Source organism: Pseudoliparis swirei, chromosome 4 (genome assembly GCF_029220125.1).
Source record: "Pseudoliparis swirei isolate HS2019 ecotype Mariana Trench chromosome 4, NWPU_hadal_v1, whole genome shotgun sequence".
In the NCBI taxonomy this organism is placed as follows: Eukaryota; Metazoa; Chordata; class Actinopteri; order Perciformes; family Liparidae; genus Pseudoliparis; species Pseudoliparis swirei.
The window spans coordinates 17,872,059-17,888,822 of NC_079391.1; the positions used below are offsets into that span (position 1 = coordinate 17,872,059).

The 16,764-nt window shown below is 42.9% G+C and overlaps 2 protein-coding genes across 2 annotated transcripts; both read right to left on the bottom strand.

The window, feature by feature from the left end:
* Nucleotides 1-981: 981 nt before the first annotated feature.
* pou4f1 (POU class 4 homeobox 1) lies at nucleotides 982-2,476 on the bottom strand. The gene is made up of 2 exons (XM_056413177.1): nucleotides 2,354-2,476; nucleotides 982-1,956 (listed from the first exon to the last, which is right to left on the bottom strand). Exons 1-2 carry the CDS (start codon nucleotides 2,474-2,476, stop codon nucleotides 982-984), a joined length of 1,098 nt encoding a protein of 365 aa, XP_056269152.1.
* Nucleotides 2,477-3,288: 812 nt separating this feature from the next.
* obi1 (ORC ubiquitin ligase 1) lies at nucleotides 3,289-10,185 on the bottom strand. The gene is made up of 6 exons (XM_056412617.1): nucleotides 10,067-10,185; nucleotides 9,694-9,829; nucleotides 8,322-8,413; nucleotides 7,828-8,049; nucleotides 6,361-6,449; nucleotides 3,289-5,761 (listed from the first exon to the last, which is right to left on the bottom strand). The coding sequence occupies exons 1-6, from the start codon at nucleotides 10,136-10,138 to the stop codon at nucleotides 4,393-4,395; spliced, it is 1,980 nt and encodes a 659-aa protein (XP_056268592.1). The 5' UTR covers nucleotides 10,139-10,185; the 3' UTR covers nucleotides 3,289-4,392.
* Between the last annotated feature and the right edge of the window lie 6,579 nt (nucleotides 10,186-16,764).

Genomic DNA, 16,764 nt, shown 5'->3' on the forward strand with positions numbered 1-16,764 from the left:
ACGAGGTCTACCAGCAGACAGCTCTACTGCTCGCAGTGATTATTTTTCCAATGCATAGAGTGTTTGCACTGCAAACGGAAACACATGATGGAAAACGTGTTGTTGTTATTGTTGTTTTCATCCTGATCTCTCATTGATGAAGGGTGACACGCCGTTCGAGCGCTCGCTCTCTCTCTCTCTCTCTCTCTCTCTCTCTCTCTTGGATCTGTTTGAAACATATCCTTGTGATGCCAATGGTGTCGAGAGACCCTATAATTAATTTCCAAAACTGATAAGTGGCAACGTGTCTGTATGTACAAGACCTTTTCGACACAACCGATCCATAAACCTAAAGGGTCATTTTGTGCAAATTCCAAATAAATATATCTCTAGATGTTGCAGCCTATCGAGGCCAACTGACTGCCTGTGAATTATAGGTTTTCATGCAGGCCTAAACATCATTATTATTTTTTTCGTTTACAATAAAAGTTTGCAACTAAATTTGAGTTCATAGCAGCCTCCGAATAAGAATAAATGAACACATAAATAAATTAAGAGATTCATGAATTATTCTATAACAACAACGAAAAAAAATCAAACCCAACAAAAACACAGTTCAACAATCAATGAGGTAATTCGTAAATGGCTATACTTCAAATAATAGGCCTATTAGGATAAAATAAATCGCTATAGCAAATTACCTCTTTCCACGGGTGTTAAAAGGCAATGTCGACGTCGCTAAACTTTCCCCTCGTGACAACGGAGCGAAACTTGTGTAATCTGTTATTTGCATACTTCACATTCACCGATAACGTGAAAATAAACAAGATATATGAAGCCTCGCAATGCAGGTATCTAAAGCCCACTGTGCACCAACGTGTAAAATCGCTGGAGACAAAAGACTGAAAATGGTGTCTGAGTGTCCCTTGGTCCCCTTATTCAGTAAACACAACTTTTTTTGTACTTTTTTGTGTTTGTTTTCCTTTTAATTTTCTTTGCCCATCAGTGAGCTGCGGAAAATTTCAACCGCTTCTGCTTCTGTCTTTGGTTGCAAAACCACACTCGCACCACGTTTTTTTTCAGGTCCAACTTCTCAGCGATAGCCGCTATTTTCTCGGACGACGGCCGAGGCTGTACCGCGAAGTAAGCCTCCAAAGACCGCTTTTCCGGGGCCGCTATCGAGGTCCTCTTACGTTTCTTTTCCCCTCCATTAAAAATGTCTGGTTTGTTCATTTTCTCCCTCTGGGCCCCCTCGGCCTCCTCCAGCCAGGTCTGGAGGATAGGTTTGAGCGCAATCATGTTGTTGTGGGAGAGAGTTAACGACTCGAATCGACAAATTGTACTTTGGCTCAGTGATCCCACGCCGGGGATTTTGAGATTAGCCAGAGCGCCGCCCACGTCCGCCTGGGTCACCCCCAGCTTGATCCTCCGCTGCTTGAAGCGCTCCGCGAAAGCCTCCAGCTCCCTTGGGTCTGTGTCCGAGTCATTGATGCAGGGGAGTCCGGCGTTAGTGAGTCCTGGGCCGCATTGACCCCCTCCGTGATGGCCCGGTAAGAGCCCGTGATGGGTGAGAGGCGAGTTCATGCTCATAGCCTGGTGGGAGAGGTGACTCAAGCCGTGCATGTGTGAGTGCGGATGGGCGGAGGAGGCGGAGATGAGCCCTCCGCCGCCACCGCCGCCTCCTCCGCCGGACCCGTCGTGCGCCCCGGACATCAGGGCGAGGGACGGCGAGGTGATGTGGTCCATGATGTCCTGGTGCTCCTGGTTTTGGTGGTGGTGGTGGTGATGGTGGTGGTGGTGGTGGGCCAGTGGAACAGTGGAGTTCGACGCGCATGGCACCGTGCTCATCGTGTGGTAGGTGGCGTCGGGCTTGAACGGGTGAGTCTTGCCCTGGGACACCGCAATGTCCACGGCCGCCAGAGCCTCCGCGCGAGCCAGCAGCGTCTCATCCAGGCTCGCAAATATGTTGTTTTGGAGCTGCAAGGGGAGGCAACCAAATGGGTGATGAGGACGGGGAATGAAGGGTTGCGACTTGCGAGATGGGCAAGACACGGAGAAAGAGGGGAGACCTCAGAGAAGAGAAAATAACATGAATACATGTACCTGCAATTTTGACGACACACAACCGGAGTGTTACTTACGGAGCCAGAAGTCATTCAAAATATTATAAAATCAGTAACGACAGGCTTCTCGAGAACATGCTTTTTAAAGATAAGACTCTTCCGAGTACTTGTCGCGGAATACATACAAATAAATAACAAATAAAAAACTTAAAGTGCGCGTCTTGGCTCAATGTGCCTTGGAGCATCCTTTACGCGTTCAGCGCTACATGCAACAAAAAGGACAAAGTCGAAGTTTTGCGGGTGGAATTTACCTGTGGAGTTTGTAGACAGGCTCTCCTTATAGCTTCCGAGCTGGAATGCAAAGTGGTGTACTTGTGCTCGGGTAAAGAGGGATGCATGGCGTAGTGCGGCTGTTTGCTGTTCATGGACATCATCTTGGCGAGCTTCTCCAATTAAAGTGCACGGGAAGAAGGGGGGGGGGGGGAACTGCTACGAGAGCAGGAAAATAGTCATAGATACACAGCGGTCCCTTTGCCTATCCAGTAATGATGCGGTGTAGTTCGCCGTGGAGTGCAGCCTTGAGCCCGGAGATCACAGAGATGCCTGCAGTCTCTCAGACGCACTTATCTGTCTACTGTTTCCCACTGCTGGGGATGAGAGGCTCTTACACCTGAGCGCCTCAGATCTCGTCAAAACCCGTGCTCGGCAGCTCTCGCGAGACTTAAACGCTGCCAGAACCCAGTGAGCATGGGCTGACGGATAAAAACTGCTCACATGCCAAGCTGTACACATCTGGAGAATAGACGCGTGTGTAAGGGTTCACTCCATCCAGCCGCAGTCCTGCGCCGGTCCAAACGCCTTTAGCCTGTTCTTTACCTAAAACAACGGAATCAACACTTTTATTTTTAGAGTGGTGTTTATCCATCTGATTTCAGCAAGTTGTTATAATATAGAATTAAGAGTTTTTGAAGCACTATTTCATTAACATAATCTGTGATGATCTTTTAATCTTACATTGAGTCTAACATACATCTACTTCATAGACTGAGTTGTTCACAACAATAGCACGTGTTCACGTGTAGTCACAGACGTTGTCCCGTCTGTCTCTCACATCTTAACCCTTGGAAGTAATGAGACCGCCGTCTCATCATTAAAGCGCGTCATCGCCAGATGAGCACTAAACAAATTGATTTAATACACCGGCGTAACCTTGTACACAGTCTTTACCGGAATTAATTAATCCCAATGAATTAACACTGAATTTATTCGAACCACAGTGGCTAGCCAATTAAAATTGCATGCAGCGATTAGAGGTATGTGAAATATACATGATATCGTTAAATGTGCATGATAAATAAGGCGCTTAGCACTATAATGGAATTACTTTGCGTGTGTGGTCTCTAATGCGTGTCGTTACAGGCTACAACATGCTCTCATCCGCGTTTACAGGCGACGCGTTTTAGCCTTTTAAGAGCAGGAAAATAATAAATGTGATTTGAATGTGATGCAAATCATCACCAAAGGAGCGAGGAAAAACTAAAAATGACAACGTACTAAATGTTGATCCCGAAATCAATTAGAAATCACAATATGGGTGAATTGACCACCAGATACCAGACCAACCTATGAAACCCATTGAATGTCCAGAAAGTTATTCGTGAGCTCAATCACATGAACTGCAAACATAAATATGAAAGGTTTTTTCCTATTTTTTGGGAGTTTTTCCTGATCCGATGTGAGCTCCTGGGACGTCATATGTGTACAGATGGTAAAACACTCCGAGGCTAATTTGTAATTTGTGATAATGGGCTATACAAAAAGAATTTAATATAAACCACATATAATACAGAAAAAAGAAAAATAAGTGGCATACATTGTTTCTCCTTGCATTACTACTTTATTTCCTAACAAACTGCAATATTTATTTCGAAATACTAGTTTTTCCATGACAGTCCTGTTCGTCGGTCTTCAGCGTCGCATGCCATCTTAGAGCTTATCAGGTGGACCATTTACACAGAATAACTTTGATGGATGAACACATACAAGTGCACAATACAGCGTAACAAGGAACAGCACAGATGTGTTTTTCAGTTTACAGAAATTCAGAAAAGCCTCAAAATCATGTAAATGCCACTGAGACCTGGAAGTGGACAACACGCAAAAACCATCAGATTTTGTCTTGTTTATGCAATATAATAGACAAAATTACATTAATTTACACAGGACCAACACGCTCACAAATTTATTCTGGAGAAACGTGGAGTTAATTTCTCGGGCCCGCGTTTGGTTTGTGAAGCCCGACCCAAAACACACACACGACAGTGGAGGGCAGGTTCTTATTCTAAAACCTTCACATGAGCTTTGAGAGTTTCGTGGGACTGTTCGTGTTGAAGGAACTGTGAGACTTCCTCTTTGCCGGCTGGCTGATGTTCAGTGCGTGTCTGTCTCTTGGTGTGTTCACAGGTTTACCAGTGCAGCTGGGGGACGAGGCGGGAGGGGAGGAATTAACATGATCGTGGTCCTGGCTTGCTGGACTGAGAGAGCCGGAGGGACCGGCCTTATTCTCTTCCAGTGAATCAAACAGCAAATCAAAGGACAGTTCGTCCGTCTGAGGGGGGCCGCAGTCAGGGACACGGCTTCCACTCTCACTACCCGACACCGGCAGACTGTCCTCTGGTGAGCCTTTCGGAGCCTCTTTAGAACTCACGGGCATGTTGTTAGATGGCGAGTGTTTCTTCTGGTCACAATGTACCGCGGCTTCACCGGCGCGACTCGTCGAGACATCGTGGCATGTTTGTTTTTCTGGGACCAGAGTGCTGTCCAAGTCTGCACGCGGGGAGGAAGCCAGGGAGCGCTGGGATCCCCGGCTACTGGAACTCTCTCCATCCAACATCATGGAGTCCAACTCGGAGATTTTGTCCCGGTAAGCCGCATCCATTGATGCCTCGCTGGACATGTGGAAACCACCGGACTCATCGCCTTCAAGGGCTGCGGCTTCAGCTTCTTTATCCGAGCCATCTTCATTTGGATCCGGACAGGACTCGTCATTAGATTTAGAACTCTGCCAATCAACCCAGAAGACAGACTTTGAGGGTTCCTCGTCAGTATTTGCAGGCGAGCCTTTGGGGAACTTGTCGAGACTGCTGATTTGGTTCTCCGCGGTGGTGCTGCTGCAGCTGCTGCTGCTGCTGCTCTCGTTAGGGCTAGGACATTCTTCAAAATCAAGCTTCCTCAGATAAGAAGCTGGTTTAAATGCAACTTTCTTTTCACGGATGCCAGGGCTTCTCAGAGTGAGCGATCGGAAGGCAGAGGACGGCGTGGTGGGCAAAGGGTCGGACAGGGTGCTTTCAAAGTCCCCGTCTTTCTGTTCTCCGGTTAGATTCTTATTGGCCTCTTTGGGATCCGCAGACGACATGAGCAGCAAACTGGAATTTCGACTTTCCACCAGTGGATTGCTGAGGATTGACTCCCTCTCATTGTCACTCAGGCTTCTCATCATCATGTTGATTCTGTGTTGTTGTGTGAGTGCTTCAGACTCAGCCTTGCCGTCCTTGCATGCTTCCTGCCCTTCAAAGCCCCTCTTCTCAGACTTTCTGATGCGAGACTCCAGGTCTTCAATGTACTGGTCGCTGCGCTCCAGAGCCCTCGTCAAGTGGTCCACATCACGCTCGTGCTGCTGGACTTTAGCTTCCAGCGCTGCCACTGTGCAACGGCCAAACCTGGGGACAGATCATAGTGTCTTGAAGTTGTTCTTGGCTCATCATGACAGAAAAGCTCAATTAATATATAGCTTCACTTTTTCATTTCTTTTTTTATTCGTCATGCTCTTGACCGAGCATATGTGCAAGATAGCAAATTAGGAAAAAGAAAGTAGAATCCAAATATAAATATGTTTTTTGGAATATCAATTTAGAAAAGAGCTTGTGACCATTTTGGATTTGACAAAGGGCACATGGAGTCGGACAGGAATTACTCATTTTAGCAGCAAGTCACTGCCTCCAACTCAAAACACTGAATAGACCCTTTAGCAAGTCCAACCCCCTCAAACAGACTGGCCAATCACAGTGTAGCATTGGCCAGCGCCGACAACTGTCTCTCTCACTGCTCTAATATCTCAAGCAACCGTTTCCGATATGTTTACACGTGTAATAGTGCATAATGCTCCCAAAGCCAAAGACAGGGAAGCTATCTGTAAAAGTACATTTTGTCTGCAGTTACCCGTGATGATGTCTCAGAAGTATGCGTTTCTTTCCAACTGAATGAGTGTATAACATTATATTGAAATAAAAACATGTCTTAAGAATGTAAAGATACTTACTTCTGAGGAGACCTGCTTGTCACCTCTGCTTTTAATCTCATATTCTCCTGTACAAGGTGGACATTCTGAGATCGTAATGCCTTATTTGCCTGAGGATGGTAAAGAAAAATATTAGCAGAATGTTACAAATAACTCGCACAAGACATAGCAACAAATGTATCACGCATAGTATTTATGTTAATGACAGAAGCATCACATGAATTTCACTGCATTTTAATCTTAATTTGTTGTTTTTTTGTGTGTATGACTGGAGCACATGACACAAGACAGAATACACTCAACCATGGCTGACCACCCAGCAATCCCTGCCGAACAAACTGCGGCTGAAAGTGGAAAGATGGGGAGACGCGGTGGAAGCTAAGCTAACCCAGTGAGGACTTTAGGCTGTTCTTCCACCACCCGGTTGGCGAACCCGGCAACGGGAGGTCGGGGTCCGTTGTGTCCACATAGGCCCGTGGCTCCGGTGTTGCATCCCAGATCAAGCTGCCCTTGACGGTCGGACCGTAGGACTTCATTGGGACGAGAGGAGACTAAATCTGTTTACCTCAATGATGCTTTGTGCGCAAACAATCAAAGTTGAGGAACAGTGTTTCTCTGATGTAGATTTCTTTATGTTTAATACATCGGCCATATTGCAGAGAATTGTTTGGGTTACATTCCTTCAGACACAAAAAAATACACTAGAATGCAATACTGTTTAGATTGTGATGTTTTTCAAGTGTAAGAAATGGGCTACAACTGCATTTGGTTGTGCAACCCCGTGTTGCATAATTACACAAACTGTCCTTGTATCCTCCAAGTCAATAAGCGCATCAAGCTTTACCAGTGCAAGGATGTTAACTAAGTAAGTTGGGAAAAGGGTCTTATTCCCTCAAACAACATGAACAGGTATGTCTAACATGTTATGCATTAGTATCAGCGGCGGAAATACACGAGGGCAAAGGGCGAAACGGCCCCTAACAAAGATAATTTTGCCCTTGATATCACTAGGAAAGGGGCAAAAAATGCCAACATAATTTCCATTAATAATTCCTGATATCTTTTTGTTGTGTGTGTCCTATCTGTATTGCCTGTACTAGGTAGGTACACAAAAACATGTATATAATTTTGAATTATAAAAAAAAACAAAGAAATACATTATAATTGTTAATAGTTGTAATAACAATAAATAACCACAAAGAAATGAGAATAAAATTGAACATGATTGTCTGATCGGTTTGTTTTTTGTTCAAAAAACTTAAGAAAACATTTTGAATCTGTAGACTGACCAATAGTCGTAATATTGCCATTTTTATGATAATTGGTCATATACTGCAAGCCTAAATAAGTATATTTATGACTTTTGAACAAAGGTTAAATATTATTTCACAAGTTCCTGACTAAATTTGTATATTGTAATTTCCTTTGAGGATCAAATACAATAGAGGTAATGTCAATACAATGTATTGATTAGCACAGGTAACTTACCTCCTTTAGCCTATCCGTGTCCTGCTTTACTTGGTCACAAACATTGGTGGCAGCCCGCAGCTTGTTCATCCATTCTTCCACAACACAGGGGTCAATGTTCTTGTCTTCCGTTTGCACTGCATTCACGCTGCAGGGATCCAGAGCGGTCTTCAGCTGGGACTCCAGACTTTGATTTGTTGTTTTCAGCTCCTCATTTTCTCTGATGAACCCTTCAATTTCCTCCTGTCAGAGAGAAACGGTGTGAAACTTCTAAATAAAATAAACACGTCTTGGTCTATTTTTGGCAACGCGAAAGCTGGACACTAACCTAAAACATTAATTTAAAGTTTTCAGAAAACCTGACATTCTGTTGAGACATAAATAGATTGGCAAATCTGGATCAAAAGTCCCACCAAGTGCGTAAGCCACGTTTTTGTGTTGATAAACCTTGTGATAGATCTGCTCAAGAGCATCAACCGGCTGGTTATTGTTCTGAAAACAAGGTGAACACATACCTCATACTCTCGCAAAAGCAGTTCTCCTCTGGTTTTTCTCAGGCATTTCGTCGTGGAAGGACTATCATGGTGATCACTCTCATTTGTGCCTCCTATAACAGAATCACATGAGCACAGCAACAGTTCAGACTTAACAAAATACATCATAAAGTTACATCACTCAGCTTTGATTAAAGTGAAACAAGGCGTTGATAGAGCTACTGCCCAAAAACGGAACTATGAAAGGCCACTTTGAGTGCGGAGAACTTCACATATTACAAAAGTGTAGATATTTACGTTGCGCGATCACAACGTCACAGATGGTGCGCAGACCATGGCAGGGAAAAGGAAGGGCTTGCAGGCACTGGTCAAGAGTGTCTCTCCAAATGTGCATTGGACACACTGTCATACAGAGAAGCGCTAGATGTGGTGTGAACCACACAAGGTTTTGACAGATGCTATCAGCATGGTCAATTTCATAAAAAGAAGGTCCCTGAAAGCACCACTGTGTTCACTCTGAGGAGACCGGATCCTTCAGTTGTTCACATTAAGCTCAGTGGCTCTCACGAGGAAACGTGTTGTCGCGAGTCTTTGAGCTCAGAGACATTAAACATCCGTCATATGATGACATGTCATACTGGATCGTGCAATACAATTGTACAGATATTATCCATGCACAATATTCTGCAAAGAGTAGGTGAATCAGTTTATCATTTATTTTATCTTTGTAATGCAATACATGTATATACTTTTTGTTGTCAAATTTATTAATTCAATTATAATTATTAAGTTTGCTGATGAAATTGACCTCTCAGTGACACATTTGGAAAGCTGAATGAATCAAATATTCAAGGCAGAGAGCATCAGCGTCCTCCGCCTCAGACCAGATCAGGTTCCATTGACTGATACAACTTGATGGCTCACGCATATCTGCACTCATTTTGTTTTGCACATTATTGTTCTGAAAAGATATTTAGTGTAAAACTCTGTGTTGACAAATATTTGAACTTTTTGTTTAGTTTTTCACAGGTTGCACTTATTGTTATTATCATGAGTAGATATCCAGTGCAAGACATGTTAATTGCAGCCACAAAAAGCTATTTGCCAAATATTTGTTCTTTTTTTGCACAACTTTATTTACATTGTTTTTGTCTGATGGAGTAATCTGGTTTAACTCAAAGTGATATTTTAGTTCCTCCGAAGTGGGGCGCGACAGAAAAAGTGTGCGAGCCACTGCTTTAGCATAACAAGAACGGCAGTTTTACTGGCATAATATGAATGAATCTCAAGTGTATTAAACTAAAATGACAGAATCCGCAACTTCACCAACACACCCCATTTTAACATTGGTATCGGGCTGCTCTCCTGCCGTGTGTCTCGCAGAGTTCCTTACCGATGATTTCCCTGCAGGGGTTCTCCGCTGTGATGGGGACTCTGCAGGTGGGACACTGGCTCGTTTTTTTCAACCACATTTCCATGCAGGATGAACAGAACACGTGGTGGTTCGCACAAATGACCGGCTGCTTGACCTGCGAGAAACAAGCAACAGATGGTGACTCAACCGGGGCGACGAGGCGCATTGCCGCCAGGAGCCAATGGGTTACGGTACTTTAGCTAACCTAGCTAACAGCAGCTGCATACTCTCCTATTGACGTTAAACCGGGGCACCTAATAGCAGTCGGGTTACTAAGGCAGCGGTCCGCGCCGTGCATAGGCATAACATGTGTTTCACTGTTTAAACAAACAAAAGAGGGAACAAGAGTTACCTTTCCGAGACATATCTGGCACGAAATCGGCAAAGTCAGAGAAAGGGTGGACGTCTGGAAGTTGAGAGCCATGCTTGTTGAGGAAATACACAGCGCGCGCGCACACAACAAACTTAAACCCACCGTGAAAATACTAATTTCCCACCAGCCCCTGCTGCAACGCGCGCAGTCTCAAAACTACGGCAAGCCCAAACGGCCTAAAAGGCTGTGACGGTTTACTTCGCCCACAATTTAAACCCGTAATTAACAGTAGGCCTCTGCCACCTGTGAAACAAAGGTTGCACTTTTACGGAGAATAAACTAATACGACCACTGACCTTCATCCTGAATTATTACCATGTGAATATAGAATTACCAGCTTTTAGCAAAATATCGCATGTTTAAACATTGACATGCAGCAACATTAGCATTCATTTAGAGTCATTTGTGTGGCCACCTGATGTAAGTCCACTGTTCACTCTTCTTTTTAGTTCTATTTTGGTCTCCACCTACTACTAGAACAATATATTTATTTTTAGCCTGTAAAATAATGTAAATTGTCTGTCTCCGTGTAACCAAAACAATTAACAAATTATTTTTTTTAAATCTAAAGTTAAGTTAAAGTCATTTGAAGCTTATATAAAAAATATTGATAAGTGGACGCATGATATGATATGAAGGGAAATCAATTAGGCCTAGTTATTTGTATGTTATGTGCTGTGCAGTTGATAAGTAAAGCTACTGTGAAGAAAACGATGAGACATTAAAAACTCACTTAATGATGCTATGTTTAAGATCTGGACAGAACTAAATATGAAAAAAGACAAAATGTGAAGAATAGGTAGAATACAGTTTGTTTTTTTCCAGAGATATTTCATGAAAGGAACGTAAAAAACAACTGGCCCCGGCCCTTCACTGTAGTGTCCATTCTGCCATAAGTCCAAGATAATGGCCCTTGGGGGCTTGTCTGTCATCTTTGAGTTACACAATTGTGTCTATTTTGATAGTTGGTTTATTTAATTAAATCCGAAGTGCCAGAAACAAGAAAACAACTCATATTTTGTCTCATTCTCCACATCACCGTAAAACTAGCTCGCCAGGAGGAAAGCAGGCAGCAGCTCTGGGAAACAGACCTGTGGTCAGCGGCTAGCTGCAGCAACTAACGTCAGCATTCCCAGTAAAAGGAGGCCCAGCTGGTTGGGGGGCAGTCCCCTGGGATCAGTCTCCAAGCGCTGGGGTTTGGGGCTGGCTGAATTGGAGTTGTTCCAGCACAACTGACTGAAGGTCAGTCTCCAGGAGCTTAACACCAGACAACATGTTAAATGGGTCCCTTTTGTATTTCCTGTTGCAATGTTTTTTTTATGCAGGAGCTGACATGAAGTAATCTTTTCAGTTTTAGGGATTATATAAACGTTTGAAGTTTGGATTTTTCTTCCACAACTGATGTTTAATTTGAATTCTCCGACACTTTTAAAATAGCAAATATCAGAATCTACTCTGGGCCACATAAAGCAAAGCTAAATTAAGCCAGATATTCTCAAGCACATCAAAGATGCACAATCAACATTTTAACCCAATGTATTTGTTATTATAAAGGGGTGAACTGAAAGTTGTAAATCATATTCCATGCATCCAGAGCTAAAGTTAACTCATGCACGGGTTTGATGACAAGAAAGCTTTATTCCCAATAAATATCTGTGAAGCAAGCAGGGTTTGTGAAATTGGGCTCTGATTTGCATGCCACAGATAATCCTGGGAAATAACTGTTAAAATTAAACTGGGCTAGGAAAGATATTCATTAAAGAGTTCCTGAAGGTTTAATGTGTTAAAAATATTTGCAGATATACAGCAGCATGCAGATAGAGTGCATCCGGAAAGTATTCACAGCGCTTAATTTTTTCCACATTTTGTTATGTTACAGCCTTATTCCTAAATGGATTAAATTCATTATTTTCCTCAACATTCTACACACAAAAACCCATAATGACAGTGAAAACTGTTTTTTGCAAATTTGTGCACATTTATTAAAAATAAAGAACGAAAACATAACATGTACATAAGTATTCACAGCCTTTGCTCAATACTTTGTTGAAAGCACCTTTGGCAGCAATTACAGCCTCAAGTCTTCTTGGGTATGATTCCACAAGCGTGGCACACCTATTTCTGGGCAGTTTCTCCCATTCTTCTTTGCAGAACCTCTCAAGTTCCATCAGGTTGGATGGGGAGCGTCGGTGCACAGCCATTTTCAGATCTCTCCAGAGATGTTCAATCGGGTTCAAGTCAGGGCTCTGGCTGGGCCACTCGGACATTCACAGAGTTGTCCCGAAGCCACTCCTTTGTTATCTTGGCTGTGTGCTTCGGGTCGTTGTCCTGTTGGAAGATGAACCGTCGCCCCAGTCTGAGGTCCAGAGCGCTTTGGAGCATGTTTTCATCCAGGATGTCTCTGTACATTGCTGCATTCATCTTTCCCTCAATCCTGACTCGTCTCCCAGTTCCTCCCGCTGAAAAACATCCCCACAGCATGATGCTGCCACCACCATGTTTCACTGTAGGGATGGTATTGGCCAGGTGATGAGCAGTGCCTGGTTTCCTCCAGACATCACGCTTGGCATTCAGGCCAAAGAGTTCAATCTTTGTTTCATCAGACCAGAGAATTTTGTTTCTCATGGTCTGAGTCCTTCAGGTGCTTTTTTGCAAACTCTAGGCGGGCTGTCATGTGCTTTTTACTGAGGAGTGGCTTCCATCTGGCCACTCTACCAAACAGGCCTGATTTGTGGAGTGCTGCAGAGATGGTTATCCTTCTGGAAGATTCTCCTCTCTTCATAGAACAATGCTGGAGCTCTGTCAGAGTGACCATCGGGTTCCTGGTCACCTCCCTGACTAAGGCCCTTCTCCCCCGATCGCTCAGTCTGGCTGGGCGGCCAACTCTAGGAAGAGTCCTGGTGGTTCCAAACTTCTTCCATTTACAGATGATGGAGGCCACTGTGCTCATTTGCACTTTCAATGCTGCAGAAATCTTTCTGTACCCTTCGCCAGATCTGTGCCTCGATACAATTCTGTCTCGGAGGTCTATAGATAATTCCTTGAACTTCATGGCTTGGTTTATGCTCTGATATGCACTGTCAACTGTGATACCTTATATAGACAGGTGTGTGCCTTTCTCAATCATGTCCAATCAACTGAATTTAGCACAGGTGGACTCCAATCAAACATCTCAAGGATGATCAGTGGAAACAGGATGCACCTGAGCTAAATGTTGAGTGTCATGGCAAAGGCTGTGAATACTTATGTACATGTTATGTTTTCGTTCTTTATTTTTAACAGATTTGCACAAATTTGCAAAAAACAGTTTTCACTTTGTCATTATGGGTTTTTGTGTGTAGAATGTTGAGGAAAATAATGAATTTAATCCATTTTGGAATAAGGCTGTAACATAACAAAATGTGGAAAAAGTGAAGCGCTGTGAATACTTTCCGGATGCACTGTACGTTCTATTTTGGTTCAAATGAGCTTGTAAACTAATATAGCTCTTCTTCAAGAAACATCCTTTGTATTATTTCCAGGGAATTTCTGGGAAACATTAAAGCAGACATGGTCTCACATGTCTCACTTTTTAAAAAACTAGTTTGCTATAGGTCAAAGTGCTCCAAATAACAATTGGCAAGTAGTTTCTTGCTTTGGTTTCTCATATGTATTGTTTGTTTACAGTTTTTTCTTGTGAGATGACTCACAGCCCAACCTAAGGACCATATTGTAAATTGTATTACAGTATCAAATGGCAAAACGTCTTCTCCAGAATATTGACATTACTGCAAAATGACAATTCATAACGAGCTCATTCATTCATTTAAAGCAAGCCTGTAATGAAGATTGCAATGTAATATTTAGCAAGCCTTCATCTCAGGTAAACAATCTAATTTCCACGATAAATAATGATACAGAGCGATGTAGTATTAACATAATTTCCACTACAAATATTTCAAATTACATCTCCACCACAGTTTAGCCCTCCAGAGCCATTACTCATATTTAAACTAACATGTCCTGTGCTTTATTGTATCTCAAACCGGGACAGCTTCTCAGGATCTAATGTGATTAGAATTGACTGGTTGCAAAACGGCTTGTTCACTGATCCCAGTTTAAAAACATCCCCGGTACTTGTTTGGTTGTTTTCAAAGGAGTATTAAATGCATCGCAGGCCACCACGTGTTCTCACTCATTTTTCAAAGCACCATTTGTTTCATGAGAACGTTATCATAAGTCAATATACATGATTCCAAATTAAAGTGAAGTCGCAATTTGCACATTATTTGATGTTACTTTTTACTATGACTGTATAACGAGAATGTATTATACAGACCTCTAAAACAACAATACAAACAAGAAAATAATCAAATATTTTTAGTAACCATTCTGATTGAACTAAAAAAATAACCCTGCGTGAATGTGTTTGCAGCACGAGCACTCACTCAAGCTCATATTCACCGCAACATCACAAATAACTTCAAAGAGCACCCGACACGCAAGATGCCTTTTCTAGTGTGCCATAGTAAACCTACAAATTGTACATTGAAGTGATTCATGCATTTGTTACTGGGTAATTCGCTCTAGAATTACCAATAACAGAATGAAATTAAACAGAAAAAAATTTCCGATATGTTCCGTTGTCCCTCTAAGATTGCATTGCTTTGCAACAGGCCGGTCATTAATTGCTGACAGTCAATTAATCACAGCTGGTACAGACGGCTGCATCTATTGATCTTGTCTGAGCACTTATTTTTCATCCCTAAATGACACCGATTGCCAGATTTGACCAGCATGTGTAATGGGCAGTGAAGAACCAATGACCCGAGTGTCAGCCTACCACCGGTCGGGCTCTGGTTCCCCTCCCCCACCTCTGTCAAATAGCATCTTTACCATTTAGCTTGGAAAGGTTTAGACTGCCCTAAGAGCACAGCAGCGGAACAGTGCGCTCTGGTGCTCAGATGACCTTTTCTGTTTAAGGCTTAATCTCTGACAAATGCTTGCTTTAATTAGCCTGATACCCCCTGCCTAGACTGCCACCCCACCCAACTCCTCTCTCTCTCCCTCCTTCACCCACTCACTCCCCCGCTCTCTCGCCCACTCTCTCTATCATCATCTCTCTATCTCTACTTCTCTGTCTTCCCCAGTGTGCTTTTTAGAAATTCTCAAACACACATCAGTGTGATTTATAGGAATGAGATGACAGTCAGGTAGCCAGAGGTAGGATGGAATGGGGGGGAAATCCGTTTGAAGCATTGCGTTTAAGGGAATGATAAGAAGAAAACGGTGTCAAAAACGTACAATTTATTTAAACATGACACAAAATCGTGAAACATTTTTTAGTATCTTGCCTAACAAGTCACAAGTGAGTACTATTATAATTGCAGTGTATTGCTCAAAAAAAGCTGAATCAGTTAATTTTGAGAAAGGGATTTTTGAAACATGCTGTGTAAAATATTTAGACATAAACTGATATTGTCCATGATAATTAATAGATAATTAATATTCAATAGAATATTTGAAATGTGACAAAAGAGAACAGAACACAAAGAAAAAGGTAATATTGGGGAAGAGTGAGTAAAAAGATTAGTCAGTGCACATTTGGAGGTTTAAGATAACATGCAACCGCAACCTGCAGCCCTCATCCATTGATTAGCCTATCAGAGACAATACATTGTGTGTATTCAAGTGTGTTTGTGTGGGAATGAAAGAATGGGCAGTTTATGCTTCAAACGAGTGCATGAACTGAAAAGTGTCCATGAATAATTTAGATGTGATCATAAATGTTAATGAAGCGATTATGTAATATATGAAAGTAAATAATAAAATATGTAAATGTGGTTTTGATAAGATGCTGATAAAAAAAAAGCTGATGTTTCTGATCACTTTCCTCCACTGCTGAAATGAAATCCTCTCAAAGCCTGCAGCTTCATCCAGAGACTGCAACAGAGCATGCATCCCTCTCACTGCAGTAGCAAACAGAAGTAAAATAGATGCATGGCTACAAATCCTTGTTTTATTAGAAAGGGGCCTAATTATTGGGATGTAAGTCAAGGCTGTGACTGGAGGGCCGTCTCCTTGAGGCGGGCCTGGTTTATATTTATCCCCTCCTCTGCAGCTACAGCAGCAGCAGTGCCACCATCACTACCAGCAGTGTGTGGCGCTTTTATTACATTGCCCACAGGCAGGTTCAGCCCTGACACACACACACACACACACACACACACACACACACACACACACACACACACACAGCCTGCAGGACCGGCAGCCAGTTGAGTCTCCTCCACAGCAGAGTTACCCCACATCCCCATGCAGCCCCACATGGGCCCTTGGGACGGTGGAGGGAGGGAGCGGGTATTATGGTAATACTATAGCCTGCTCCTACCGTCCCCTCTCCTGCAGCACAGCTGTGAAGGACCATCATTACAAGTATTGTAGCAATCTGTTTAAGAGGGACACATTGGAGAGCTCGGGTGACAGAGAGAGGATGAGTGCTGCATACATAGATCACATAAAATATGATTAAAATGTGTGTGAGGGGACCAGGAATAAAATGCAAAACTTGTTATGAACACCTTATATCAAGTCTACTGTCAAAATGGCCAGCTGTAAATCTCTATTTTCCCCTCTTTACTTTTTTTATTTTATTAAAGGTTTCTTGTGTTGAGCTGGTCATATCTCAAGACATGGGG

Coding starts and splice junctions, on each gene's coding strand:
- pou4f1 (XM_056413177.1), bottom strand. CDS start 2,476: ATGATGTCCATGAACAGCAAACAGCCGCACTACGCCATGCATCCCTCT. Junction 1,957..2,353: donor CCTGTCTACAAACTCCACAG/GTAAATTCCACC, acceptor CTCCCCTTGCAG/CTCCAAAACAACATATTTGC.
- obi1 (XM_056412617.1), bottom strand. CDS start 10,138: ATGGCTCTCAACTTCCAGACGTCCACCCTTTCTCTGACTTTGCCGATT. Junction 6,450..7,827: donor ACACGGATAGGCTAAAGGAG/GTAAGTTACCTG, acceptor TACCATCCTCAG/GCAAATAAGGCATTACGATC. Junction 5,762..6,360: donor ACAAGCAGGTCTCCTCAGAA/GTAAGTATCTTT, acceptor ATCTGTCCCCAG/GTTTGGCCGTTGCACAGTGG.